This window comes from Vidua chalybeata, chromosome 3 (assembly GCF_026979565.1).
Source record: "Vidua chalybeata isolate OUT-0048 chromosome 3, bVidCha1 merged haplotype, whole genome shotgun sequence".
In the NCBI taxonomy this organism is placed as follows: domain Eukaryota; kingdom Metazoa; phylum Chordata; class Aves; order Passeriformes; family Viduidae; genus Vidua; species Vidua chalybeata.
In genome coordinates, this window is record NC_071532.1 from 94,599,965 (window position 1) to 94,626,508 (window position 26,544).

The following is a 26,544-nucleotide window of genomic DNA, read 5'->3' on the forward strand; positions in this document are numbered from 1 at the left end:
CATCTCATGTCATGGCAAAAGCACAAGATGTGATAACATGGAAATATCTATCTACAGTTCTCGCCACACTTTTATCTGTTCCACTCCTTCGTTATTGCCAACAAAAAAAACCAGAATTTGACATGAGTTTATTTGTGGATACTGATTAAGTATCACTTAAGGATGAGACAAGGACTGCTTGTTTTGAATATCTCATTCTTAGTGAAAAAGGCTTAATCCTGCAAAGAGTTAAGCATACAAATAGATCCCATGAGCACAGCCCCTCTCAGATGAAACCTTTTTTATTTCTAGACATTAAATATAGCATATGGATATTTAATTGTCTGTCTTTCTAAAATACAAGTAGTATTTCTGTCTTGTTTTGGGGAATTATATTAAAAAATTCTTCCTGTGTTTTACAGCTGGACTAGATATTGTCTGATATATATATATATTTTTAACATCAGCAGGTATTTTTCTTGATCTGATTTCCAGGTTCCCCTGGACCATCCAGTGATCACAGCAGTGGAACTTCATCACCTCTCTTTGACAGTGGCTTACATTTAAATGGAAACTCAACTAACACGGTATGCAGATGAATAATAAAATCATGGTGGGTGTGAGCTCTAGAAGTTCTTTTACCATTTTGAACTTCAAAATGCTAGAGTAAGGCTACCCTAGTTTTGTTCTTGTTGTTGTTTGCTTTGATTAATTTTTAAGTGCTTATACTGTAAAATTCTGTACTTATAAAGTCCTCAACACATGATCCTGAACTGCTAGGTTTTTACTCTGAGACAGCTGAGAAGTTTGGAAGAGAGAAGACAGTAAGATTTAATCATTATTTAGACATGAATTCATGTGAACTTTTGTCATATGTTGTTGAACTGTAGCATTATACTGTTTAATTTAATCCAGCTGGAGATGCTGAAATGCAGGTGAAATTAAGAAAATAATGTAAAGTTGAATTCTTGAAGAAAACTTTTTTCAATGGGAAAGACAGAAAAAAATATATAAAAGAGGAAAAAAAATGTCTCTTTCTTTAACCCAGAGGATATTCAGTTCTTTTTTCTGCAGTGAACAACTGTGATGGAATTAATTGCAGCATTGTGGGGAAAGAAAATAAGTTCTTTTCTCCATGAAAAGTGGTAGTCACCAAAGAACATAGGATGTCTTAGTAAGCAACAGTGCTGTCCTTTTAGTAATGAAGATTGAAGATGTAAATACTAGCTGTACAAGGACACGGACCTTCATGCTCAAAACCTTTTCAACACCTAACAAATCTCAGCTCTAGTCTTTCAGTTGGATATTAAATTATACAGAAAGAATACCCACTGAATGGTCAGAAGGCTTCTCCTCTGTTTTCCCTTTTCTTCTCAGGCAGTGATATAATTGTCTGATGCTTACTGTACTTCTCTCAAGTATTGCACTTCTTTGAGCACTGTCTCTCTCTACTACTCCTTAAAGCTTGTTTTTATATGCTAAAAACATATTCATATATGATAGTATAAAGGCATTATGTACAATAAAGAAATAAATAAACAGAAATTTGCTGTGTTGATACTTGTATCTCAGTGTTTGGTGTCCAAAATGGTCACAGATACAAAAGATTTCATGTTTATTTGTTTGCAGCTTTCCAGATGATTATTAACTTTAACTGCCTTGTGCTGTTGTTTTACTAAAGAATCCAAACCTCAGGATCCAGCATTCTGCAATGCCTGTCTACCAGGTTCTCTGCAGGCAAAGAAAGTCCTTTCTGCAAAGAGCTTACATTATAAGAAAAGGGCTATGGCCAGCATTAGCACATTTTAGTAAATTAGCACCTACTAAATGCTAGAATGGATGTGTTGTGATGATTTTTAACAATCATTAATGACTGCTGTGGGAATTGCACACTTGGAACTTCTTGTATTATAAAAATATAAATAAGTGGCTGGAGTTTTGTATCAGAGTAATTTAGAATTAGTTGCCAAGATAGCACACAAAAGGCTATGGTGAGGGTATAGGGTATAGGCTTGAAATATAAGCAGAAAAACAGAAATTAAAAAGGTGTGATAGTAAGGTACTAGGTTGATTTTATACAGCACTTAATTTTTCTGAAGCCTGACAAAAACTCACATGAAGAGCTATGTGTACCATAGACACTAGGACGTAGAAGTGGAATAAACAGGACAATCTACATCATAGGTCATAAAAGTCATGATCTCCCTTCACAGAAAACAAAATGAAAAATTGCTAGAATTTTATTGTGAAACTCAAAAGCAAGGCCCTACGTATTTTGAGCAGGAATGACTGGATTTTGAGATGGTGCACTGTATGATCAAACTTTTCTCAAACTCTGAGTGTAACTGAGCGGTGATCATATATTGAAATGTGGTTATGAATGTGTTTCAGCTACCATCTAGTGAGCACTTCTATTTTATTCAATTAAATATTTTCAGTTTTATGGTAAAGTAAAACCAGAACTGACATTTTCATAATGCTATTGTCTAATAAGGCTAATTATATTTGAATCCTGTTTTTACATCCTGTTTTGAATCCTGTTTTTACAAAGTGAGTCAAATGTCCTTCTCACTGGTAGGGGAGATCTGACTCACTTTGAACACTGCATCTTGTAAGTTTGTGTTGCAGTTTTATGTACCTTCTTAACCACACTCAGGTCCATGCCATAATAGACAACGCACCTATATTTATAAATGGAAATTCTACTCCAAAAAGCATACCATGTAAAGGAAAAGACAGGAATGAGAGCTAAGGAATTACTGTTATTCCAGTTTCACCAAGCTGTCATTTTGGATGTCTTCTGAAAAACAATGGCTTGTATCAGAGAGGCAGTAGTTTAGCAATCTTAGCAGCAAGCTCTTTCTGCCTAATAGGATTGTACCATTTTCAGTTCTGGTGCTGTCTTGCCTCTGTTAGACCTATGTCTGTCACCCCTGCTGTGAAGCATCTGCTGTATGTGATGTGATGCCATCTTCAGGATTTATATCCATCTTTTATAATATCAGAGCAGTTTGCAGTACAGCACTTAAACAGGATTCTCTCAAACCCAGAGAAATGAGCTGAAATGCTCTCTTCACACCTGATTATTTTGTGCTTGGGCACTACCGTGACAAATGACAGTGGCAGTCACATTCATCTGTACCTTATAAGTAGTTTAATGAACACAATGTAAACTTCCGGAGGGAAACATGAAACATACAAAAAAGGTGGTTTCAAGGCTAGTGAGTACAGGTTGTTCACTTGGAGAATTCTAAGTCTAAAACAATGAAGAAAGTGCTGTAGAGATATCCTACCAGATGTCCAAATATCCTAGATATCCAGGCCAGCTCTCTGGAGAAATTAGTGGGGGGAAAAAAAATAATGTAAATAAAACAAATTACTGTTTAAGACACCATGGATAATATGGCAGTTACAATGCAAACACAGAATATGCTAGGTTTTCATTTCTTTGAGAATCCAGCTTCCTGGAATTGTCTAAAAGTGAAGGTCTAACAAGTGAAGTGAGACCAGAGTAAATGGTTGTTTTCAGTGTGTTTGTGTTATTTGAGAACTCTAATTTTGATAGTGTATGTCAAAGTTAGTTGGTTAGATGAAGCTAAACAGGCACTTACATTTTTATAAATTGCTTTAAAATATTTTTTCCTTGATGCCTCTACATCTTTAATGTCTATGGGATTCCTAGTTCTAGAGTGAGAGAATGATACGACTCAATCTGAAGCACTAAATGGCAAAAAGGGAAGAGTATTCATGACAGGGAGGTTGACACCCTTGTGAGAGTAAAATCCATTCTGTTGGATACCTTAGGGGAATGTATGACCATTGACTGATCAGGTTGCCTTTCTTCTGCATGGAAATTCCCCAGTTTGTTAGGTATATGGTTTTAGTTCTTAATTATATATATTTTCTCCATACACAGCCCTTGCATGTGAATATATTGTTTTTTACAGTTCTTTTGAATTTGCTCATTTTGAGTTTTCAGCAGCAGCAGCAAAAAGTAAAATGTTTCTAAATTTGATGTTAGCACAGATGAACACTAGCAGTTCAGGTATATGTGTATGTGGCTTATAGAGAAAATGGATTGTAAAATTGAGGTAGCAAGTTCTCCCGCTAAGCTGCAGCCAGTGCCTTTCCACAAGCTCCAGCAACAAATTGACGCTGATCTCAGAGAGAGAAGCAAGAGTCAAGACTCAGATTTATTCTGAGGGGTGTGCAGAGTGTGAAATTCAAAGTTTCCGTAAGCTTGAGCTAATTTTTCTACGCAAGGACAGTATGCCCCTTTTGGGGATATAAAAGGCTGCCAAATGGTGTGTCTAACAGCTGAAGTTTGGGTACACTTGCATTTATAGTGTAAAACTATAATGATCTTAACATTGTATCTTTTCTTTTCCTTATATACATTTAATATTGGGTTTTGATTTCTGACTGCTGTTGGAGTTTTTGAGCAGTCATAATTACTTTCTACTTTTTGTGCTGAGATTTAATATAAACTACTCTGGTCCCTGTCCCCTACCCCCAAAGGAAAATTACATCTGGAAAGGTATTCCAGGCAAGGTTGTTGAGGTTACTCAGAAACCAATTACATACTAGCTCAAGGGAAAAAAATTAAAGAAAAAGGTGCAAGTTTCTGACAAAAAGTCCGTATGTATTCTCTAAAAATATCTTACTCAGGCTTTTATGCCATTGGTACATTAAAAAAATAATAATGAATTAGCACCTAGCAGCACAGATGTAATGAAATATTCATTAATATTTCCATTGTAAATCACCTCTAGAGAAATTTATATAATTGAAAGAGTTTTAATTTGTTCCTCACTGGTAGAATAGTAATCCAACTGATTTAAATGCATAGCTATTGCAGTGAATAAGGCAGTGTAAGTCCCTAACATGTACTGCTATACAGGTTCTATGTAAACATCATGTATAGGTGCTCAGTGTCTGTAAACTCATATATTAATTAAAAAGAATTAAATGTCTTAAAGAGAAATCATTATATCTCAAAAGCATGTATCTGATGCAGCATTAGAATTAAAAGTATTTCTTTTCTCTGAAATGAAAGGGAGTTTTTCACATGCTTTTCCACCTTCCTCCCATTTAATGAAACATCTGTCAATTAAAATATTGTAGATAGAGCTGTGTAATTAAAAGGTGCTGCTTTCACTGAATTTTGAAGACATCATATTACAACTCCAAATTGTTACTTCACCTGAAAGAGCATGTTTCCTCCATAGAAGCCTTTATCTATTAAATGGTTCGGTGATGCATACTTTACCAGATAATTACTGTCTTCTTAAAACTGTCACAGAATTGTGCACCTGCATCTAAGAATTCCATTAAAAATAAATAAATACAGACCCTCTTCTGAATTCATGCTGCATCAAAGGAATGCACTGGTACTTTGATATCGTAATTAAATCCCTCTGAATTCTGAGACAAGTTGAAAGCTCTGACTCCTATCTACAGTAGATATCACCATAATTTGTTTTGTTGTCTGGGCATCACAAGAGTTTCACTCATGTCTCTACTCTTGGCTATACATTTGATATTTGTGTTGTTTAATGATTAAAATAAGCTAATGTGAGACTCTTACTGCTAAATGAAGCAGTCATGTTCTCTTCTCCAATCAACATAAAGCCCCTGCTTTCTGTCAGTCCCTGTAATAAGTATTAGTAAATGCTCAGCCATACATAGGTCAGATAGGTTCATTGAAATACAGAAAATCAACCTATATGTATTGAAATATATACATACATTTCAATCACAGATTGGACTAAAAACTGTAGAGAGAGCACATCCAATTCACTCTGAGTTGAATGTTGCTGGGTATTGTTGCAAGAAATTATGTAACTCTAATTCTCTTTTTTCAGAATAAGTGTAAGACAGATCTGGTTATTTGAAAAACTCATTATATTGAAGGCTTTTTTTTTTTTTTTTTTTGAGTATGCTGAAACATTTTCAGTAATGGAGCATTGGCAAAGCACATTCCAGTTGGCATCAAAAAGATGCACAAAAGCTAGTATTTTCTAATCTAAGAGATTGTCATGAAATCCACCGAAACATAATGGCCAATGTTTTCAGTTATAGTTTAAGGCAATGAAGCTATGCCAAGATATTTTAGCATTTCAGATTTTAAGGCATGTCTGGAAGACACTTTTAATCATATGATTTAATTTTAGGTAATGCTGTGATTAGCAGGGATTTGGACTCAGAGATCCTTATGGACCTCCTCAACTTGAGATACTCTATGGTTTTATATTTCTATAATTTAAGCCACAGAGTTGTTTTTACAAGGAAAATATATCAATATATAAATATCAAACATATTAATGTTGCTACCATTTTCATATACATATTTTGCAGAGAGATATTTTATATTTTTTTCAGAAATTGTCAGCAATGCTCACTAAAATGGAAACAGCAAAAATTACTTTGAGAAATAAATAACATCATCATTATCATCTCTTTTTGAACCAGTGTTGACAAAGACAGTAATCAAGATTAGTCATATCTCTTACATGTGCTTTGTAGAAATATAAGTTTATGCAACAGGATCAAGGCTTTAATGATGCACTTTGAAATATTAAATCCTCTAAAGCAGAAAATGGATAACTTCCAAATTACCTGTAAAAGGTTATATTTTTTTCCTAATGGATATCACCCTTGATTCTTATTTCATAAAATGGTACAATCATAGACATGTTTAGGTAAGAAAAGACCACTAAGATCATCAAATCCAACCTGAGCTTAACTAAAAATGGCCGAGTCCAGCACCAACCATATCTCTAGGTGTCCTGTTTACATATCAAATATCTCCAAGGACAGTGACTCAGTCATTTCCCTGGAAAGAAGTTTTCCCTAATATCCAACCTAAACCTCTCCTGGTGCAACTGAAGCCATTTCCTTTTGTTCTATCACTTGTTATTTCAGAGAAGAGACCAACACCTACTTGGCTACAACCTCCTTTCAGGTAGTTGTAGAGAGCAATAAGGACCCCCTAGTGCTGCCTTTTCTCCAGCCACTGGCCTTTGTAGTCACCTGGGCACACCTGGGCTCATGTTCAGCTGTCAACCAGGACACCCTGGTCCTTCTCCACCTTTTCAGTGACTCTACCCCCAGCCTGTAGCACTGCAGGGGACCATTATGATCCATGTGAAAGATTTGGCACTTGGCTTTGTTGAACCTCATACAATGGATAGAGTCTGTCCAGATCCCTCTCCAGATCCTTCTTCCCTCCAGCAGATAACATACTCGGTGTTACCTCCCACATAACTCCCACCCCACTTGGTGTACTCTGCAAACTGACTGGAGGTACACTTGATTCCCTCCTCCAGATCACCAATAAAGATGTTAAACAGGACTGGCCCAAATACTGAGCTCTGGGGATCACAACTTGTGACCATCTCCCAGCTGGATGTAACTCCATGCACCAGCACTCTCTGGGCCCAGCCATCCAGCCAGATTTTAGCCAGTGATGGACGCACTTGTCCAAGCCATGGGCTGCCAGCTTTTCCAAGAGAATGCTGTAGGAGGCAGTAAAAAAAGCTTCACTGAAGTCCAGGTACACACACAACCTTTCCCTCATCGACTAGGTCTTGTAATAGAAGATCAGGCTGGTCAAGCAGGACCTGCGTTTCCTAAACCCATGCTGTCTGTACCTGATCAGCTGGTTGTCCTGCATGTGCCACATGATAGCACAGGATGGTTGCTTGTCAAAGCCTCATTCAGCCTGACCTTGGATACTTCCAAAGATGGGGCATCATTTCCCTTTCTGCGAAGCAGACACTGTAATATGAGATTAAAAATACATTTAAAACCAAGCTTAATCCTGTTCAGTAATGTGACCCTAAGTATTTTTGATTCCAGGTAAATTAACCCAGCTTCAGCCTTCCTGAAGCCAGAGTTTAATGAAAAGGCTGTGTCAACTTAAAAAAACACTGTGGCTGCTTTCAAGGTAGGGCCCTAGCAGCAGCTGGAAATTAAATTGCTAGAGAGGGTTCAGAAATACTTTCTTCCGATGACATGATATTTTTCTTGCAGAGATTTAAAATCAATGACAGTTTAAAAGAAACTAAGGTAAAATAACTGAGTTTCCCAAACTCTGCAAATTATATGTCACAAAAAGAGGAAAAAATTGACAGCCAGCTGGGATCTTTTCCCTTCCTTCCTATGCTCTTAGTGGAAACTAAATTATAGAGACATGTCTGATTACATCTCCCCATTAGTGGTGGACTTTCTGGACTTTTTTTTGCCTCTTGGAAGACTTTTTGGTTGCACCATAATAAGTAGTTATACAGTTGTTTAAGAAAGCACTAAAGCACTTGCCTACAGTGTCATTCATAGGTCAGTGATTGCTAACGGGATACAGAGTCAGACCCTCCTCCATGTCAACAGTACACAGCTGTCCCAGGTAGGTAGTGATTATGTGTCATTAAAATTGATTCTTGTTCACTGTTCTGTCAAAAATTAGATTTTTGTGTTCAATCCATTTCTTAATGGGCAGGTGTTACAAGCAAATTGGCATTAATTGGCAATATTGTTGGCAACCTCAGCAGAAAACTGAAGGTATAAAATGATTGAGAGCTTAAAAGCTGTGATTACAGTGATGATCTCTATTTTAGTGCTTTGGAGGAATGATGTGAAGAATTTTCAAGATCAGCAGCAGCAGCTATTTAGTGGAGAGATGCCTTGAAGGTCAGCCAGCTCACTACACTGGGTCAGAGTAAAGAACTATCCAGCCAAAAAAGCTTATTCCCAGCAGATGCCCTCAAGAGAATGCAAGAACAGAGGAAATATGTACAGTTATTTCTAGGGAATATTTCCTGCAGCTCCGGTGACTTCTGACATAGGTGCTTCCTATGTCTTTGTTATATAGACTAAAACATTGTTATACTTTGTTATATAGACTAAAACATTCATTCTCTGGTTTTATCCTACATCTTTTATTTCTAATCAATACCCCTGCTTCTTATGTGAAAATGCCAAATGAACCATTGTTTCTTAACCCCTTTCTCTGTTATTTATTTTTTTTACATATCTCAGTCATATAATTCCCTCAGCAGTTTCTTCTCCAGACCAATTAATCTTTGTTAACCTAACTGTTAAAAAACAATTCTTTTCAACATCTAAATTTCAAGATCTAAATTTTGAGTGGTAATCACCTGTTCATATCACATTACAGTGTGGGAAAAGTTAATATTTTTTTCTTCATTGCTATACATTTATCTGTTTTAGCAGTTCTTTTATCTCTCACTCAGTATAATGAGCTTCTTCTGCAGCCCTTTCTCTTGTTTTTTCACTTGCTTTCTCCTCAGTTTCTTTTTTTTTATCCATGCGTTTTGAAGAGAATATATCAAGGAATCTCGGATTGAATTGTTAATAGATTATAGGTTAAATAAAACAAAATGAGCTGCTGGTCCTATGATAGTATTCTGTATCTATGCAATGGTCTTACAGACATATGTATTCCCTGTTTTGTCTTTAAGATGAAGAGGTGTAATTCCAACTTTATGCTCTACCATAAACTGTTAGTAGAATATGTGTTCACAAGAAATACATATTTGAAACTTAGACTACTTTGACCCCTTCATACCCTTTTGCTGTTCTTGTCCGTTAATGTTCAGATCATGCAGTAGAGTTTCTGCAGATATAAGTAGTTTGGAACTGTGGGGAAAAAAAAATATTCCTTTTAGTGTATTTTTCAAATATCAAATCTTTGAAATTGTCTGGGGAAAACCATTTGCTTTAGGAATTTACAGCAGCTTTAACAGGTTAGCATTTTAACATTAATATGTCTATGCTTCAGTTTCATAGCTTTGGGGTTAATAGATTTTTGACCAAGTGATGTTGGCCAATTTTCCCCTTCAATTCATTAACCTAATGAATAGCTGTGATGTACATTTTCTAAAATTCTAACTTTTACTTGCATTGAGATACTTTTTCTTTATGCTGATACCCTACTGAAGCATTTGATTGAAGTGTAAGGGACTCAAATGAATACATTAAATTACCTATGTGACCTACTAATTTTTTTTTTTTTCTGAAAAATGCTCTTAAATTACCTAGAATGTTACAGAATATTTATCAGGTTGTTCAATAATGTGATATAAGAAGTACAACTAATAGTTTATAAGAAAAATAGTTTTATGTTTAAATTGTCTTGATGTTTTCTGCATCTTGAGAGTTTAGAGGGTGGGAACAATAGTTGATGTTGTTGCAGGAATTTTTTATGTTCCTTTATTTTCTCATTCTTGGATTCAGTGATCATAATCAAGTATTTATATTTGACTTCAATAAGCTACCTTCTGTTTTATTCCTAGACATTTTAGTTTCCAGACAGACAATGTTAGATTATGTTGATCCTTTTCAACTTCAGATTGCACGGGGTTCTGTCAATTATTTTAGTCCATGCAGAATTCTGTAATATGTGTCAGATTCTTCATTGTGATACTAATAAATTTATTCTAGATTTTAAAGACACTTTAGCCTTTGTGTCTAATTTGATAAAACAAAATTAGTCTGTGGACTTGGTTATGAAATACTCATACAATACTCTGCAAAAACACCAGGAGATCTCAGTCAAATGAAAGCTGTATGGTTCTAGGGGATAGCAAATACTCTAAATGAAATTCCTGTCCCCAAAAAGATTGCTGTCTAAAACATTCCTTAGGGTAACCCACTTCAGTAACTTCATTACAAATTTTTCTTTTACTAGGAAATTGTACTCCAGTCATTAAGTCCCAGTCATCCTGTTAGAATGTGAAACACACTATTTTGATTTATTTAAAGAAGTAAATAGATCAGCGCTTGTTGACTGTAAGAAGGAGCTTTAGGGGGAAAAAATAATCCTAAATTCTTCTAAGCAAGAAAAAGAAATAGACAATTCCCAGAATGCTTTTTATTTTGTGTAAGTTTTATGGCTTTTGAACACCTGGGCAGAACAGAACTGAATTTGGGTCATTCTATGGTTTCTTTGTTTTTATAAATACTACTCAGTGTTTATTTATAGCGCATATAAAAATAGCTAACTTTCAACTCTGTTTTCTACTGGAAAGTTCTCCGCATGGTGCAGGATAAAAAAAAATTGGTTCAGAAACAGCACAACCGCCTAAATTTGACTAAATATGTATGTCTGTAAATCTTTCTCAGCCACCTTTGTGTAAATTTTACTGGTATCTTTATAAAAGAGTGAAATGCTCAACTCTTGCCTTTCTAGTAGAGGCATTTAAAGAAAGACTTCAAAGATAAAATTTCAAAAGGCATCCATCTATAGTATCATAACACAGGAATTAGAATTTTAAATCTACTCTTAAATGATATAAGAACATAATGCACAAATAAATGTTCTAGTGTAGTATTTAATTAGGATATTATTTATGTCCTTTTCTCTGATGATAGAAGGATGCAGAAGAGTTATACAAAACAAATTCATTTAAACTACAAATGTATATTATGCTGCATTTAGAAAAAAACATGTCATTTATGACTGAAAACTCTTTCTAGTATTATTAATATTAACAAAAATGGAGATGTTTAATGTTAAAGTAATACTGAAATTGCATCAAGAGCAAAATATCAAGATGGGTAACATATGGGTTTTCTTTTCTCTACCCCATTCTGAGTTTCTTGAATACTTCTATTGTGATGATTATTCATTTCTGAGACAAACAGAGCCAGAGATGCATATTCATGGATTTTTGACTATATTGTCTTATAAGTTCTCCTACTGTTTCTCGTTTATTCTGCACAGGCTCCATCATCACCTTCTTCACCCATAGCTAATGAACCAAAATATGAGAAGCGCTGGCTAGACACCTTATCAGTTCCTCTGTCGATGGCTCGAATCTCGAGGTACAAAACCGGAACAGATAAATTAAGGTTTGTAATCTAAAAGGGGAGGCACTGGGTTAGTTAGCTGTACATAGTGTTTTGCTGTGGATTGTTGGCTTTATTAGAATTGAGTGGAGATATGAAATTCTTATTAAAAGCTATGTAGTTTATCTTCTCCTAAGATTAATGGTATTCATGGTGATTACCAAAGATAAGGTAAAGCTCCTACAAATATGTTTCTATAATCTGTTTTATCTTGGGAATTCAGTTAGCATCAGCAGCTAGTACAAAGGTTAATCTTGGTGTTACGTGAATGAATTTTGAAGCTACTACATTTCCTTCAGTATCGCTAATAGGATACTTCTATATTCCCCAATTCTAATATTGTCAATTAACTCTCCTTTTTCATTATAAATGATAACACAGTGCATAATCATCATGCCTGTGCTATCATGTAATATAGATATGCTTGTATCAGTGTCATATAGAAACTCATATTAATGAGATTTTTGCAAAGTACATGTTACAAAATATTGTATTTTTGATCATAGATTTTTTTTGCATCTCAGAGACATAACTAATGGTTCATAAAGTAACTGTGGAATAGGATGTCAGAGTCCATTTTACTGGGCTTCAGGAAATATGAAAGCAAAAGTGAAGTTTAATCAAGCTTCAATAAATAATATGCTTGAGAAAATAACACATTGCAGGACACATAAGCTTTTTCTGCAAACTATTCTGTGGTACAACACTCTCAAATCTACCAGTAGTTGTAGGCCAAGCAGTCCATAGTTCTCCATTTGTATAAGAACAGGACTTCATTCACTGTCATTATTTTCCATAAGGGAGAATTTTATTTATGGGTTGCCTTATATGTATTTGCCTTTAATATATATTAACAAGATAATTGGAATCTCTATTGAAGAATCAATATACAGGTCACCTACTCTGAGGAGGTACCAGAAATTCATGTGAATACCTTTCTTAATGTATGCCAGATATTTTACCTGTTTCCTCAAAATTACCTGAAAAACATTATTTTTCTAGTAGGACAGATATGCTGCTTTAACTTACAGCAATTCATCTTCTAAGGCAGTTGACAGCTCCTCTCCCAGAGTTTGTTAAAGCATCACAGGTGAATAATACTAAATTATCCAGGAAAGTTTTAGCTTCTTCCTCAGAATTTCTTTGAACTCTTAATTCTCTTTTACTTAGAGCCTCATCACTTCCTCCACCACTTTCTTCTTCCCTACTTCAACTGACATGTTCATGCTGTGCAGTCTTGTCCAATCCATCACAGACCTCCAAACATTCAAGGCATTAGTGAATTAGACATTCAGTGAATTAAGTAAACAAATCTCAGTGTTCACATTTAGGCATCAACTTATCATCAGTGTTGCATCATCTAAAGGATAAATGGAAGAGGATAGAACATTTAAACCTCTGACTTCAGTTACCACTCTGATAGTTTGAAGCACTTTCATTCCTGTGCTTTACACATTAGATGGAGAAATTCCAAGGGAATCCAGTTTCCAAAAGAGCAGCATGTGTATTTTGAGAATTCTTTAATGTAAAATACCTTCAGATATTGTACTGGCCTGGCTGAGATGGAGCTTTATAGTAGTCTATAGTATCTATAGTATCTTCTTTATAGTAGTCTATATGGCTGTGTTTTGATTTGTGACTAAAGCAATATTCATAGCATGCCAGTATAGTGGCTGTTGCTGACCAGGGCTTGCAAAACATCAAGGCTTTCTCTTTTTCTTGGTCTGCTCCTACACAATAAATAGGCCCAGGGTAGGCAAGAAGCTGAGAGGAGGAGCAAGCAGGACCAGTGAACCAAACTGACCAAAGGGATATTCCATGCTGTTTAACATCTTTGCTCAGGAATAAAAACTGAGCAGAGGACTTGGGGAGAGCGAGCCATTCCTTGGAGACTGACAGTACATCATTCTGCTTGTGAGAGATAAAGAGTGGTTGTGTTTTCATCACTTGTTTTGTTGTAATCTAGTTAGTTGGGGTTTTTCTCTCTTCCATTTGCTTATTAAACTACCTTTATTTCAGCTCATGAGGCTTTTTCTTCTTTGAATTCTCTCTCCTGTGCCTCTGGAGAGGGCTGGGGGAGTGAATGTCAGTGTGGGTGCCTGGCTGCTGGCCCAAGATCAACCCATTACAGATATATTTTTCATGTAAGATTTGAGGAACTTATTGCTTTCAGTTTTGGTCTTGGAGAGACATATTCTCTTGTGATGTATCTCACTCCCATACATATTTAGTATATCTCCCACTCTTTAATTACTAGTGGGTTTTTAGTTATTGTTGTATACACTCTGAAGGAATATGAAATAATTCCATAAAGCCTACCGCCATCCCACGATACTTTACTTCTTAAGTAAGTACTCCTTGCTTGTTTTGGTGAACTAACAAAAACAGCTATATGAGCATTAAAGGGATATTGCCTTGAGGTTAACTGGATGAGGCATTTCCCATATTTCCTCTGACCTCATTCACTTTACTTCTCCTGATATTCAAGATTGTTTCATATTTTCAGCATTCTTTCTCTGGTGATCTAACATTCATATAACCTTTGAACAAGAAAAATCTTGTCTCTTATAAGTTGTGTAGAGTCAGATATTTACTAAAGGCCCTCTTTTTATTGCCTTTATTTAAAAAAAAATAGAATATTACAAAGTATGACATGTCAGCACTTTGCTCAAAATTAATTTTTTAATTAAAAATACTTTATATAGATAGTCTGTTAGACTGTAGTATACTTTTTAATGTGCCTTAGATCAAATCTGGTCTATTCTAATTGTATTAGGCTCTATTATTTCCTTTGTGGTTAAACTATGCAGTTTAAATTCTTCTGTACTTCAGCTGAGTTTTCCGATAGCTTTGCCCAAAAAAGGCATACTTTCAGCATGCTCTTGTGTCATGAGATGGCCAAGATCACATGTATATGTTTGATTCTTATTTGTTGTTCATGTGAAGAGAAAGGTAACTTGCCTTTGACTTTTCATTTCACTTGATATTTCATTGTATTTTTCACAGGAAGTCTTTAGAGTGTGACTTAATGACACAAGAACATTTTTTCCATACATTTTAAATTCTGTTAACACCAATGTATTAACAGAAACAAGAGAGAATGGGATAGATATTTTCCTTCCATATAAAGGAATGACTGAAAACACTGTGTACTGGGCATGTGAAATATGTTTATCAATACCACAAAACAAAAGCAAAAAAAAAATCCTTAAAATATTTTAAAGGAAAGATAAAAAACATAGGAGATGCCATTCCTGTTCTCAGTGGAAGATTAAACATTGTATTAATTACTGAAATCACCTTGAATTAGTGTATTTCACATTGCTGATATGATTGGAGTCTGTCCGAAGATACCTATTTTTGTAGCATGCTAATTAGTCTTTTTGATTAGTTAGAAATTCAATAATGTTTTTATTTGTTTGCCTTTACTATATAGCACTACTGCTTCTATTATTCTAGACTTCTCACGAATTCATCAATATAATTTTTCTCTGTAAGAAGTAAGGTAATATAAATGTAGTGAGAATGCTACTGCTGTGAATACTCTTAATTGCTAGTTGGCAACAGCAATTTTTGACTGTTGAGGATTGAATTGATCAATAAATTTGATGTAAGCTTAACAGAGAAATTATGTCAGTAAGTTTTTCTTACCCAAAGGAATTTGTGGTTCATATTATAGTTTGGAGTGTTTGTTTTTTTTTGTTTTTTTTTTTTAAGATAGAAAAGTAAAGATAGGTATTCTTTTTGAAGGTGGAGTGCATGGTTCATGCACTGTAGTCCTTCATTTTTGTTACGGAATTCTTATTTGGGGAAATGCAGATAACTATTTTTAGTCCTTACAGCTGGTACAGGTAGTAATATATAATAATTTTTATACAGTGTATTGACAGAAGCTTTGAGTAAAGGTACAATAGCTATAGCATCTTGAACATTATGAGTATAGAGACTGAAGAAAAAATGCTTATTTAGAATATGGAAAACTGAAATAGTGAGTGGAATGAAAGTAATTCTCACCCAGTAGCTATGAGCTCATGTATGTGTGACGTCAATTACAAAACAACCTAATTAGATGTAGGTGTTATTTTCTATTTCTTGGTATTCTGACCATTACAACTACTCCAAAGTATTGTGTATTTTTATTTTTTTTTAATGTGTTCACTGGTTTCTTAACAGATTTTTTCTGAAGAATGGTATTTTCCATTTATCATTTCAGTAAGTTAACAAAATCCCTTTAATTAGATAAATAAATTGAAAACTAAGAAATTGAATAGACTATTTTGAAAAACATCTAGAAATTAAGCACAATCTCACTGAGTTACAAAACCTGAATGAACTTTCTCACAGTTTTCTGACACATCTGTAGAACATAAATGTCTGTGTTACTTCAGTTATCTTATTTGGTTGCTCTAAGTGTAATGAAAATAAAAGTTACAATACTGGAATCAAAATGTCCCCCCAAAAACCAAACATAAAATGCAATCCAAGTTTATGCTTAATGCTATGATATCTTCTGAGCTACGTATTTTCTGTCAATAGTCCAGTTATATGCGCACATTTAAGCATTTTGTAAGATACAAGGTTCTGTGACATTTACAATACAAAATCCCCTTACTTCTAACATGACATTTCAAAGAGATTAAGTAATTCAGATCCTTCTTTTTGGACAATTTCCACTCAGATCTACCCAAAGTCCTTAAAACTTCAGTAGACTTTGTAGACTTTAAGTAGACATTGTAGCAAGAGGGCTGTGTAGTAGTGTAAACAAGCCACAAGAAAATGTTTTAACAAAAGCAATAAAAATTAATTCAAACATGAAAAAAATCATACAAACCAGAGGGAGTACTGATTCAGGACCTGGGAAGATGCAAAGCTGATCAAATCTGTCTGTTACAGCATGGTAGTAAAGATAAAAGAGATGATGTCAAATCTACATCTAGATTTCTGTAGAAATTGCTATATAATAAAATACCTATATAAGTCTATGAGAGATGGTTTCACCTGCCACAGATACTAAAAAATATAAAAATATTCTTTGCTGGAAATCTTAGCCTCCAGTGAAGTAAAAATTCAGCTTTTCCCATTTCAGCTGCTGCTCAAAATACTGCTTGTATGGAAAAATTTCCTTATTTATATTAAGAAATAGTATTTGTTTAAAGGTGTCAATTTCAAGAAGAGAACCTAAAGTCTACCAATGCTCATCTGTTACTCTGACTGCTATGCTCACAATGATAGTGTTTATTTTATTACAAGAAATTAATGCCATAAACAAACTCCAGAAGAGACCAGGCATGCAGATCTATTCATCATTTCACCCTGAAAGTGAGATAGAAAGACACTGAGTATTAAAAATGGTGCTTCTTGCTCCTTAGCAAAAATGCTTGAAGGAAACAAATTTACAGATAGGGAAACAAATCTCAAAGTAAGAAATGTGATGGCAGCGCAACACAAATTTCTAGTATTAGGAAATGTGAATATTCATGTCTTGTTCTGGTTGCAGTAGTCAGTAGCATAACTGCAGTAATAGAAGATGTAGCAATTTCCTCTGTCTGTTTTAAAATCATCCTAGGGCCTTAGGGAAAAAAAACACAAACCAACAAAGAAAATAAAAACCCTACAGCAACTTTATAGCGTCTTGAAACCTTTCAAACTTATTATTTGGTATTAAATGGAAAGCTTCTCCTTGACAGCTAACAGGAATAGGTGCTTTGTTGTGTCTCTTTTTTTCTTTTCTCTGTTTTGAGGAAATGGCAAAGAGAAATGCATGTCATTTAAGCCTGTAGGATTTATTTTCTCGTGAATTCCAGTGCCATCTTGGTGCTTGCTTTGATTGTTTCACTTAAAACAAAAGCCTCAGGATTTATTGTGTTAAGCTTTTATTTTTAGTTTGGATATCTGTTTTTACTTGTAGCCTTCTGTACACTGTGCTTTTCAGAACACAAGTGTGGTACATGGAACAATATCAATATATTATGGGATCTTCAGAGAGAAACATTTGTAACTGAAAGCAAGAAATAATCACAGTAAAGTTGATTAAGATTCAGGGCAAAAACACTGTGTTACTACCATAGACTTCATGACTGGAATATGTAAACTTTAAAAAGCAGTGCCTGTTTTTTATCCTATGTCACTTACACTGAACTGCTTTCTGGTAAAACCACCTTCCTTCCAAGTCAGCACACTGGGGACAGCAGTGCCCCAAAGGTCTCAGTCTTGTGTGCCACGTAGTGTGACCACCACTGGCACATCAGAAGCCTTGAAGCAGCCTGAGCCCTGGAAGAAGCATGTCCTGGAGTCAGTGTGCTGGAGCAAGGGAACAAGCTCTGCAGGAAGGGCTTGGGGATCTTGGCAGACTCCCCACTGAGCAGGAGTCAGCTGAGCACAGGTTCAGTGATGAAGTCCCATATGGACTTGTTGGCTATGTTAGCAATAACGTAGTCAACAAGTCAAGGGTTGTTCTCATCTATTCTCATCTACTTGCACTCCTGAGGCCACACCTGAGGTAGCTCCCTCTGTGTCCAGTTTTGGTCTTCCTGTGGAAGAGATTGGTATTTTAAGATATTTAGTGAGGAGGCTGGACTAGGGGACTTACAGGATCCCTCACACCCTATTTGATTCTGTGCAAATATCGTGTTAATGAAGTGTTAGAGCTCTAGATGAATATTGAATATTATTAACTGTCTGTAGTTGATCACCATATTTTAAAAAAGATAAAGAACAATAGGAGTTTGAGTGTAATCCACTCTATCACCAGCACCATGTTTCAAATGATAAAATATTAAGTAATTTTTATAATAAAAATTTGTTTTTTTAGATTTTGGTTGCCTGTTTTAGTTGCATGAATTGTTAATCAAGGAGTTCCCTTCTGTGATCTTTCATCAGCCATTAGATAACTTTTTGCCACTGGGATAAGGCATTCAGGTCTTTGTGCATCTGCAGAAGCTGAGTTAGTATCTAGAACCACCCTGTGGTTCCATGGAGAGCACATACTATTGCTTGGCTCTCTTAAATGTTCTGGACAGCCCTCTTGCTGTGTAAGGATCCTAGCATCTTAGCTTTGATATTTGAATGGGATATCTAAGCTGGGCATTATGAATGGCTTCTGCTCACAGCATTAAATTAAGTCTGTTTCCAGGCACCAGTGTGTATCAATGCATAAGGTCTGACAGATTCTGACATGTCTCAGTGGGATGTTAAGAGATCATACCATAAGTCATTTCATTACAGCACTGGTGGGATCTTTGTCAGAACCTTAGGTAAAAAGAACAATATGTTTGGGAGGTTATTATTTTACTCAGTTTACTTGAAGGCAATAAAAGGATTTTTTTTTAATCTTTTCTTTCTTTCTGAAGAGGTGAAAGAGATTACTGAAATGAAAGTGACACAGAATTGTGCCACTGCCATCAAGTTTTAGTATTTCCCATGATTATTCAATCATGACAGAAAAATGGACAATCGGCTGGTACATATCTAAGCCTTCAGGCCAAGCATGTTAATTTCTGCAAACAGCAGGTATAATGCTTTACAACTCCTTTAAAAATCAGATACATTGTCTTATTTATTCTGTATGATGGATATTATCTTTTCTAGCAAGTATATAGAGTTCAGTATTCATGTTCACCATCAAACTCCCTACAAATGACAAAGGTTAGGTTAATAACTTTTTCACTACGTTCAGGAATGAATAACTGCCCATTAACCACTATATGTCATTTTGAATGTTGACATATATCATCAATTAAGCAGTAGAGGACTTCACCTTAGATCAGAGGACCCCAGGAAGACTCTTCATAGAAGCAACTTCATAGAGCATTATTCTGATTCAGTAGCTGGCTTTCTTCTAGGTTGGTACCAGAAATGGGGCAATATAACTTATAAGTATAAATATCTAATTTACAAATGTAGAAGGTAGTGGTGATATTCTCCATATTATACACAAAACAAGCATATGCAAAATCATTGAGCTAATTATAATTGTCTTTCACAATAGTATATAATTAAAATCTAATTCTCCTGGCAATCATATGTGGTTGCCACAATCATAGGCATTTAAATAATCTGGTTATCTTTCTGAAGTTTAGTTACTGCAACTATTGTGTGTCACTTTTTAAAAATTTAGACCAGTGTACTTTCATGCCACTACTTAATGAGCTTTTGTAGCTCCTATTGGAAAATTTTAAGAGTTAAAAAAGCATATCCCACCAGCATTCAGATGCAGGGGATTTCAAAGGTACATACGCAATGCCTAACACTGCAGATAGTGAGGAAAGGAAAACATTGGCATTTGCAGAATAAAGTTTCTATAAACACATAAAAGTTGCATTAAAAGTTAATAAAATGCAGTCGCACATTAGCCTTTGACAATGCTGTTTTGAGAAGACTATTTAAGGAAAATTTTTGAAGAAACTTCTAAGAACATTTTTCAAATTCCTATGACATAAATGTGCTTGAAGTAAGCATTGCTTTGAATGCTATATAAAATAAGTTTAGGAATCCAAGAAATGAAAGCTAAGGAAGACAGTGTTTTGAATCTTCATACATTCCTAGTAAATGAAGCCAAAATGCAATAAATAAAATTGGCATTTTGGTTTAAAAAAAAACACTATCTTTTTTCAAAAAGACCCAATGCATATTTCCTGAATACACTACCTTAAGTTCAGTAATTATGAACATAATATGTATACCCAGGGAAAGTAAATGATCAACAGCACAGGTATATATTGGTACAGAGAAAGTACTTATTGTATCTCTTACTCTTGGTACTGCCCTATTATACTTGGTTTTGTTGCCTTTCTATCGATTGGTAAATTAAACACACAAAAACTTGTCCAAAGGCATAAAAATCACTTGAACACTGATAAATATTGGGCAGTTTCAGAAAACTGACATATCTTCCTTTACGGATATATTTCTTCTTACTGCAGATCAAATGCATTTGAAGTGCTGGCACTCGATGGAGTTAGTACTGGGATACTTCAGTTTTATACAGCCCAGGAGAGTGCTGACTGGCTGAGAGCAATGTCAACTAACATCAGTGATTTGACACTTCAAAATGTATGTTACTTTCCACATATTTTCTTGTTTATGCTATTGTAAAGTTATTTCTAGTTTTCAAAGGGTAAAAAACAATTCACCTTTAAGTACAATATATAAAATGCTTGTGTATGGGGAGGAAAAGGAAAATGACAAAATAAGGAGACATTACCTGGAAAGTATCAAGAAGTTTTCAAGGCTTGCAGTGTTAGCATAGAACAGAAACCAGTAGAAAATCAGATTATGTTTTTAATTTTAAAGATTTTTAGGGCAAAATATGTATCAATACCGGTAATTTCACAGAGTTTTAGATGTGATCAAATATTTCATTTTCACATTTTTGTAGTTAAACTGTGCTTGAAATTAGCATTTGTCGATTTTGAAACAAGCATGTGAAAATTCTGTAGCTAGTGAAGTATTTACTGAGACTTACTGGAGACAGTAATTCTACATCTCTAAGTTGTCTAAGAGGTGATTTATTTAAGGTCACATTATTCCATCTCACTTCCTAGAAGTATAAAGATGCTTATGCTATTTTAAGTTACTCCTGTAAGTTAATAAGTAACAATTGAATTTGCAAGCAGAAGTATTAACTAGTTCCCAGAGAAACAGAAAATTACTATTTGGACAGCACATTTATTATTCCATCAAAGAGCAGCTAAAAACATTGATAATTATGGAATTAACCATGAAGTTAAATAGGGAACTCAATAATGTACAATTTGGAAAGTATATTTGTCTTTAAGAAATTATAAAATTCAGTGATGAAAATACAATATCACAGCTGTCCCTGAAAGAATTGCCTGTGCAGGTTTTAATATTTTCTTTCTCTACATGGGCAGAGTCTGTTAACTTCTTTCATAAATTATGATTTAGTAGCCTGACTTTTATTTGTACTTTATACTCTTAAATGAACTGTTGCTTAGGTCTCCAGGTTATATTGTGTAGAATTTGTATTAGATTTCAACATAAATCTTTAAATCTGTTGGTTAAAACAGACTTAAAATTTAATTTGTTTTCCTAGACTTCAAAAGCTACATGACTCACATTTGATCATAATAGTTCATTTATTCCATCAATTGTTTTAAAATATTCAATTGCTTAAGCAATCTCTTTGTCAAAATCAGACATTTTTGCTTATGATGCATTCTTTTAAAATTCTATTTAGTGACTAACATAATGTACAGGGTATTATTATGTAATAAGTCTAAGAAAGTGTATGGTAATATTTCTAGAGCCATTCCAATTCATAGTTACTAAGCCCTTTTTTTTCTTTCTAGAGAAATTCACTGAATAAAAGCCACAAGGATGTAAGTGAATGAGAATAAAAATAAATGCAGCTTTTGTTAGTCATAGGGTGCTTGTCAGTTTTTTTTCAAAGGACTATGTGACACACTATCTTCACTGTGCTGTGACCTGTTCAGCAGCAATATTTTATTATAAACTTTCTTAGTCTTCTCCACTATCTAGTACTAGTGAATTCTGTCAACAAAGTAGTCCACCTGGTGTTCATATAACTGGCTGTTCTCAGGAAGGGTCTGAGAAACAACAGTCATGATGTATATCCATTTTTGTGTTCTCAGTGAGTTACAAAGTAAACTCTATGCAGCTCATATGAGAAGCATGTGAACTTTTTGGCTTGGACAGTAGCTTTACAGGTTTTGTCAGGTGTGCAGCCTGTGGTACAACTGGAAAAGTCAGGCCAGAGCATTTATTTAATTATTGATCATCAGAAGGGGAGATGCAGTAGTCAGTGAGAATCCCTTTTGTTGCAAACTGTTTTTACAATGGGGATTGAGAGGCTGGAGTACAGCAGTAGGCTGGACAACTCTCTGCCTCTGAGCACCCAGAAAACACAGACCACCCTCCACAGTGCCTAGGACAGAGCCTTTGAATCAGGCTTCCTGGAAGTCCATTTGGAATCCTTTTTATTACCTTAGTCTTATCATTTCAAAAAATGATTATTTTCTTATCATACCTCTGACACTGACATTGGGGAATGAAACTGTAGTTCCTTCATAGCTTCTGTAGAGTGTCTTCCCATTCTCCAGGACCAAAGATAATCACTACTCATTCAGAAATTGTTTCAGAGAGTTCCTTATTGGGTTATGGGTTGTTTTCATGAGTACTTGCTGACTCGAAGTTCAGCTGCTTCTCCAAATAGTTAAACTATTGATTTCCTATTCTGTCCCACACCATCATCTCAGTATGGAAATTAGTTACTAGATCTATGGCACAATGGACTTTTTTGCTAACACTGTTGGCATAATGTCAGCATACTTACCTGACCTATTACTAGGTTTTTAAGTAATACTTACCATTATTCATGTTTTACTTCCACACATTTTTACATTTTGTTTTGCTGGTACTTGTTTTCATGACTTTAGCAACTTTTCTCACACCTTAGTCATTCTTACTTCAACTGTGACTATTTGTGTTACTCTTATATACTTTTTTGTCCTACATATTTGCATGACATTTTGAATAATTTATTTTAGAATTTTAGTTCTTAAAGAGCTCCTAATAGGGATTAATAGTTTTTGTAGAATGCACCCAGTCTTTCCTGTATCACTTTATCCTAATATACTTTTCTTTTTTTTTAATTTTACCCTAATAAAGTCATGTTCAGCAGCTCTTTGTCAGATCTCCTGCTGATGGTAGGAGACAGTCCTAGTGTAGGTAGTGCAAAAATAGCTCTGCCACAATGTGACACTTCTGCTAATGTCAGACTACTCTTTTGAAGTACTACTGAAACATCTAATTTCTATACAAAGGCAAGCTCTCTGGGGATCAAGTGTATAGGAGGCGTCATCTTTCAACAGTGGAGATGTGAGAAGTTGTCACTGCATAGGAGTGCTGCCCCTGTACATATTTAAAGAGTATTACTTGGTAGATGAGAAATAATGATTCTGGTACCAGCCTGGACTTAAATCTTAGATGACAGAGGAGCACAGGGAATGCTGCAATGTGGAGAAAAATGTAAGAGTGTCTTTTCAGCCCTCATTGCTGATACAAGTTTTGTATGCTTAGCTCAGAAAATCTCCTAGTTACAGGCAGCTTTACAAGCAACATGCATTTCTGAGGACCCTTGCCCCAAATTATTCATCTCTCTGTACATATTCTGTTTTCTCACATATTTTTCTACCAGCATGAAACTACCCTATCATCTTCCTTTGGAATTCAACCCTCATTTTCAATATTCTCAAAGCTTTTTACATTTATCCTTGGCAGAAATAAATACAGGTGAATCGCCACCTCAGATTTATTTCTTCGTACGCCTGGTTTTTTTGCAGAAGGAAGCGCAGTTGAAGAAACTGAGGGAAAAGGGGTAACAGAAACTGGCAGTGAATCTTCCATGATGAAACAAGAAGTACAGGAAATTAATTAATCTGCCTGTGCTTCTCACTGTTCCTGTTCTTAATTTCTTCAGCTGAAGGGTTCTTTGTAGGCTGAAGTGACAGTGTTGTAATGCTATGACTTTTTAGGAGAAAGGTCTTTGGGATAATTTCTATTTCTCCCTCTTTTTCACCATTTGGATTGACAGCTATAAGATATATGCAGGTTTTCTCATGGATCTTAATTATTGTCTTTGAAATATAGCACTGACCATAACTTTAGTTATAATCAGTAGAAGAACCTAAAGATAATGCTGTCAGTTCATTTACATATGGAGATTTGTTTCTTATATATAAAACTTTCTCAAGGTTTTGTGGTTTTTTACAGTAATGGTGTTATTTTTTCGACTTTTTTTTTTAAATTGTAAATAAATGAGTAGGTCATAAACAGGTCAGAGAACAAGTTATTATGCTCTTGTTCCATTTTAAACATTATTTATGATTTTTATTAATCATTCCAGTAGTTTCATTGGAGGATGGTAGAAATTTAAAATTTGATATTAAAGTAGGGTTATTACTCCAGATCACACTTACATCCATGACATCTTTTTTAATTGTATGTCATAGTCTGTAAACCTTCTCTTTTATTTCTTCATGTAAACACGTATCTGGGGATATTTTGTATTGCAGTTGTGTGAAATGTCTGTTGTAATAGGGAGAGACTTATGAAATATGAGCTTTAAACATGCATTAAAAAAAAGGAAAAAAGACTGAGAAGGTCTTACTTTCTTTACACAGCAGATTGTGGGGTACATGTAGATGGAAACAAAATCCTTGTGTGTAGGAAGCAGTATACAAATTCGACTGCCTCAATGATTATACAAACAGTTCTATTCCCAGGGTGAGAATGCGTAATATTTCTTCACTGCTGCTTTTTTGTTGTTTTAAATGCAAATTTTTCAGTTGAAAGTAGCACAGTTCAAACTGTAGAGGTTGTAAAGGGAAGTCAGTTAGGATAAGACCCACATCCTCTAAACTTGGCCAAGCAATAAGCAGTCACATAGGATACTAATACAGCTAGGAAAAAAAATCAAGATCCTTCACTGTTTTCTTGAAAGAGAATAAAGATATTTTATATGTGAAATAAATCCCAGCCTGGGAGGCATTTAGATTTAGGTAAATAGTTCTGAATAATTTTAGTTCCTGCCCTGTATATATCAATTTAGAACAGAGCAGGAGTTACAATTTGCTTAATAGTTCCTTTTCCAAGCAGCCTGCAGTCTTTGCAGACACAGGTTTTTTGTTTTAGTTCCCCTGCTGTGTCCAGCTCACACTTCTATACTTCAGCGCTGAGAGCTCATGCAGTGCCAGCAAGGTAAATGTATCCATTTGTATTCCTGCCTGTCTGCACCAGCTGTGGAGACATGTGAGGGCACATGTGGTGCTGGGTGAAGTGAAGAGTTCGAACTTCTCAGCCCCGTGACACTGGGATGTAATATGATATAGAAGGAGATCTTTCTCCCCTCCACACAGCAACAAAAGGGCTGCAGCCATCCTGCTTTGAATATGGAATGAGTTGCCTGTGCAGTGAACAACTGTGGTCTCCAAAGCATTCTTCCCTATTATCCTTACCAATGGGAAGATGAGCTGGTTATTAGGGTGCTCTTCAAAATATCCTACCTGCTTGGTGCAGAAAACCTTCATAGCCAGTCTGACACACTTTTTTCCAGGCCCATCTGAACCCATTTACTTGTGCTGGCTTGTGCTATAGTAATCTTATTACTGAGTATGGTTTTGGACACTTGAAAGGAAATTATATTTTCTGTGTGTTTAACATGGCTTTTCTGTAGTTACTTTGTGTATGTATTTGTGTCTGGGGCACAAAGGTTGGACTTGGTTATGGGCAGGGTGTATCAGCATTTCTACTGACATTGAAGTATTCCAGGTGACTTTTCATTATGTTCTGCACAACTCTTCTAGCAGGATTAAGCCCACCACCAAATCAGACTGGTGACTGCTTCTTTCTGCAACACAGGCCATTTCACCAATTTGTTTTAACCAAATTACAGAGTGAAGTTCTTGAGTTCCAGCTGGTTTGTTACTGATGAAACCCGGGCACCGGCGGGCACCAAGAAGCTCAGCCACCTCTTCTCCCAGCCAGTGCTTCAGGCCAGCTCCGGCACAGCGCAGCCCTGCAGTTGTGCCAGGCTGAGGAAGAACTGTGTGCATGACCTGCCAGGAGCCTTGCTGGGGCCCCTCTGTCCAGTCAGCAGCCAAATTTCAGTTCCATCCTCCTGGTTGCTCCCTGCCTGTGCTAAGCTGTGGGTGCCAG

General features: G+C 35.4%; 1 protein-coding gene across 1 annotated transcript in view; it reads left to right on the forward strand.

Moving 5' to 3' along the window:
• The window catches only part of SNTG2 (syntrophin gamma 2), a 207,030-nt gene that overhangs the window by 129,973 nt on the left and 50,513 nt on the right, over positions 1-26,544 (forward strand). Inside the window, exons 8-10 of the mRNA XM_053937530.1 lie at positions 475-566; positions 11,723-11,850; positions 20,769-20,898. Coding sequence (XP_053793505.1) covers positions 475-566; positions 11,723-11,850; positions 20,769-20,898 — 350 coding nt within the window. The remainder of the gene's footprint in view (positions 1-474; positions 567-11,722; positions 11,851-20,768; positions 20,899-26,544) is intronic.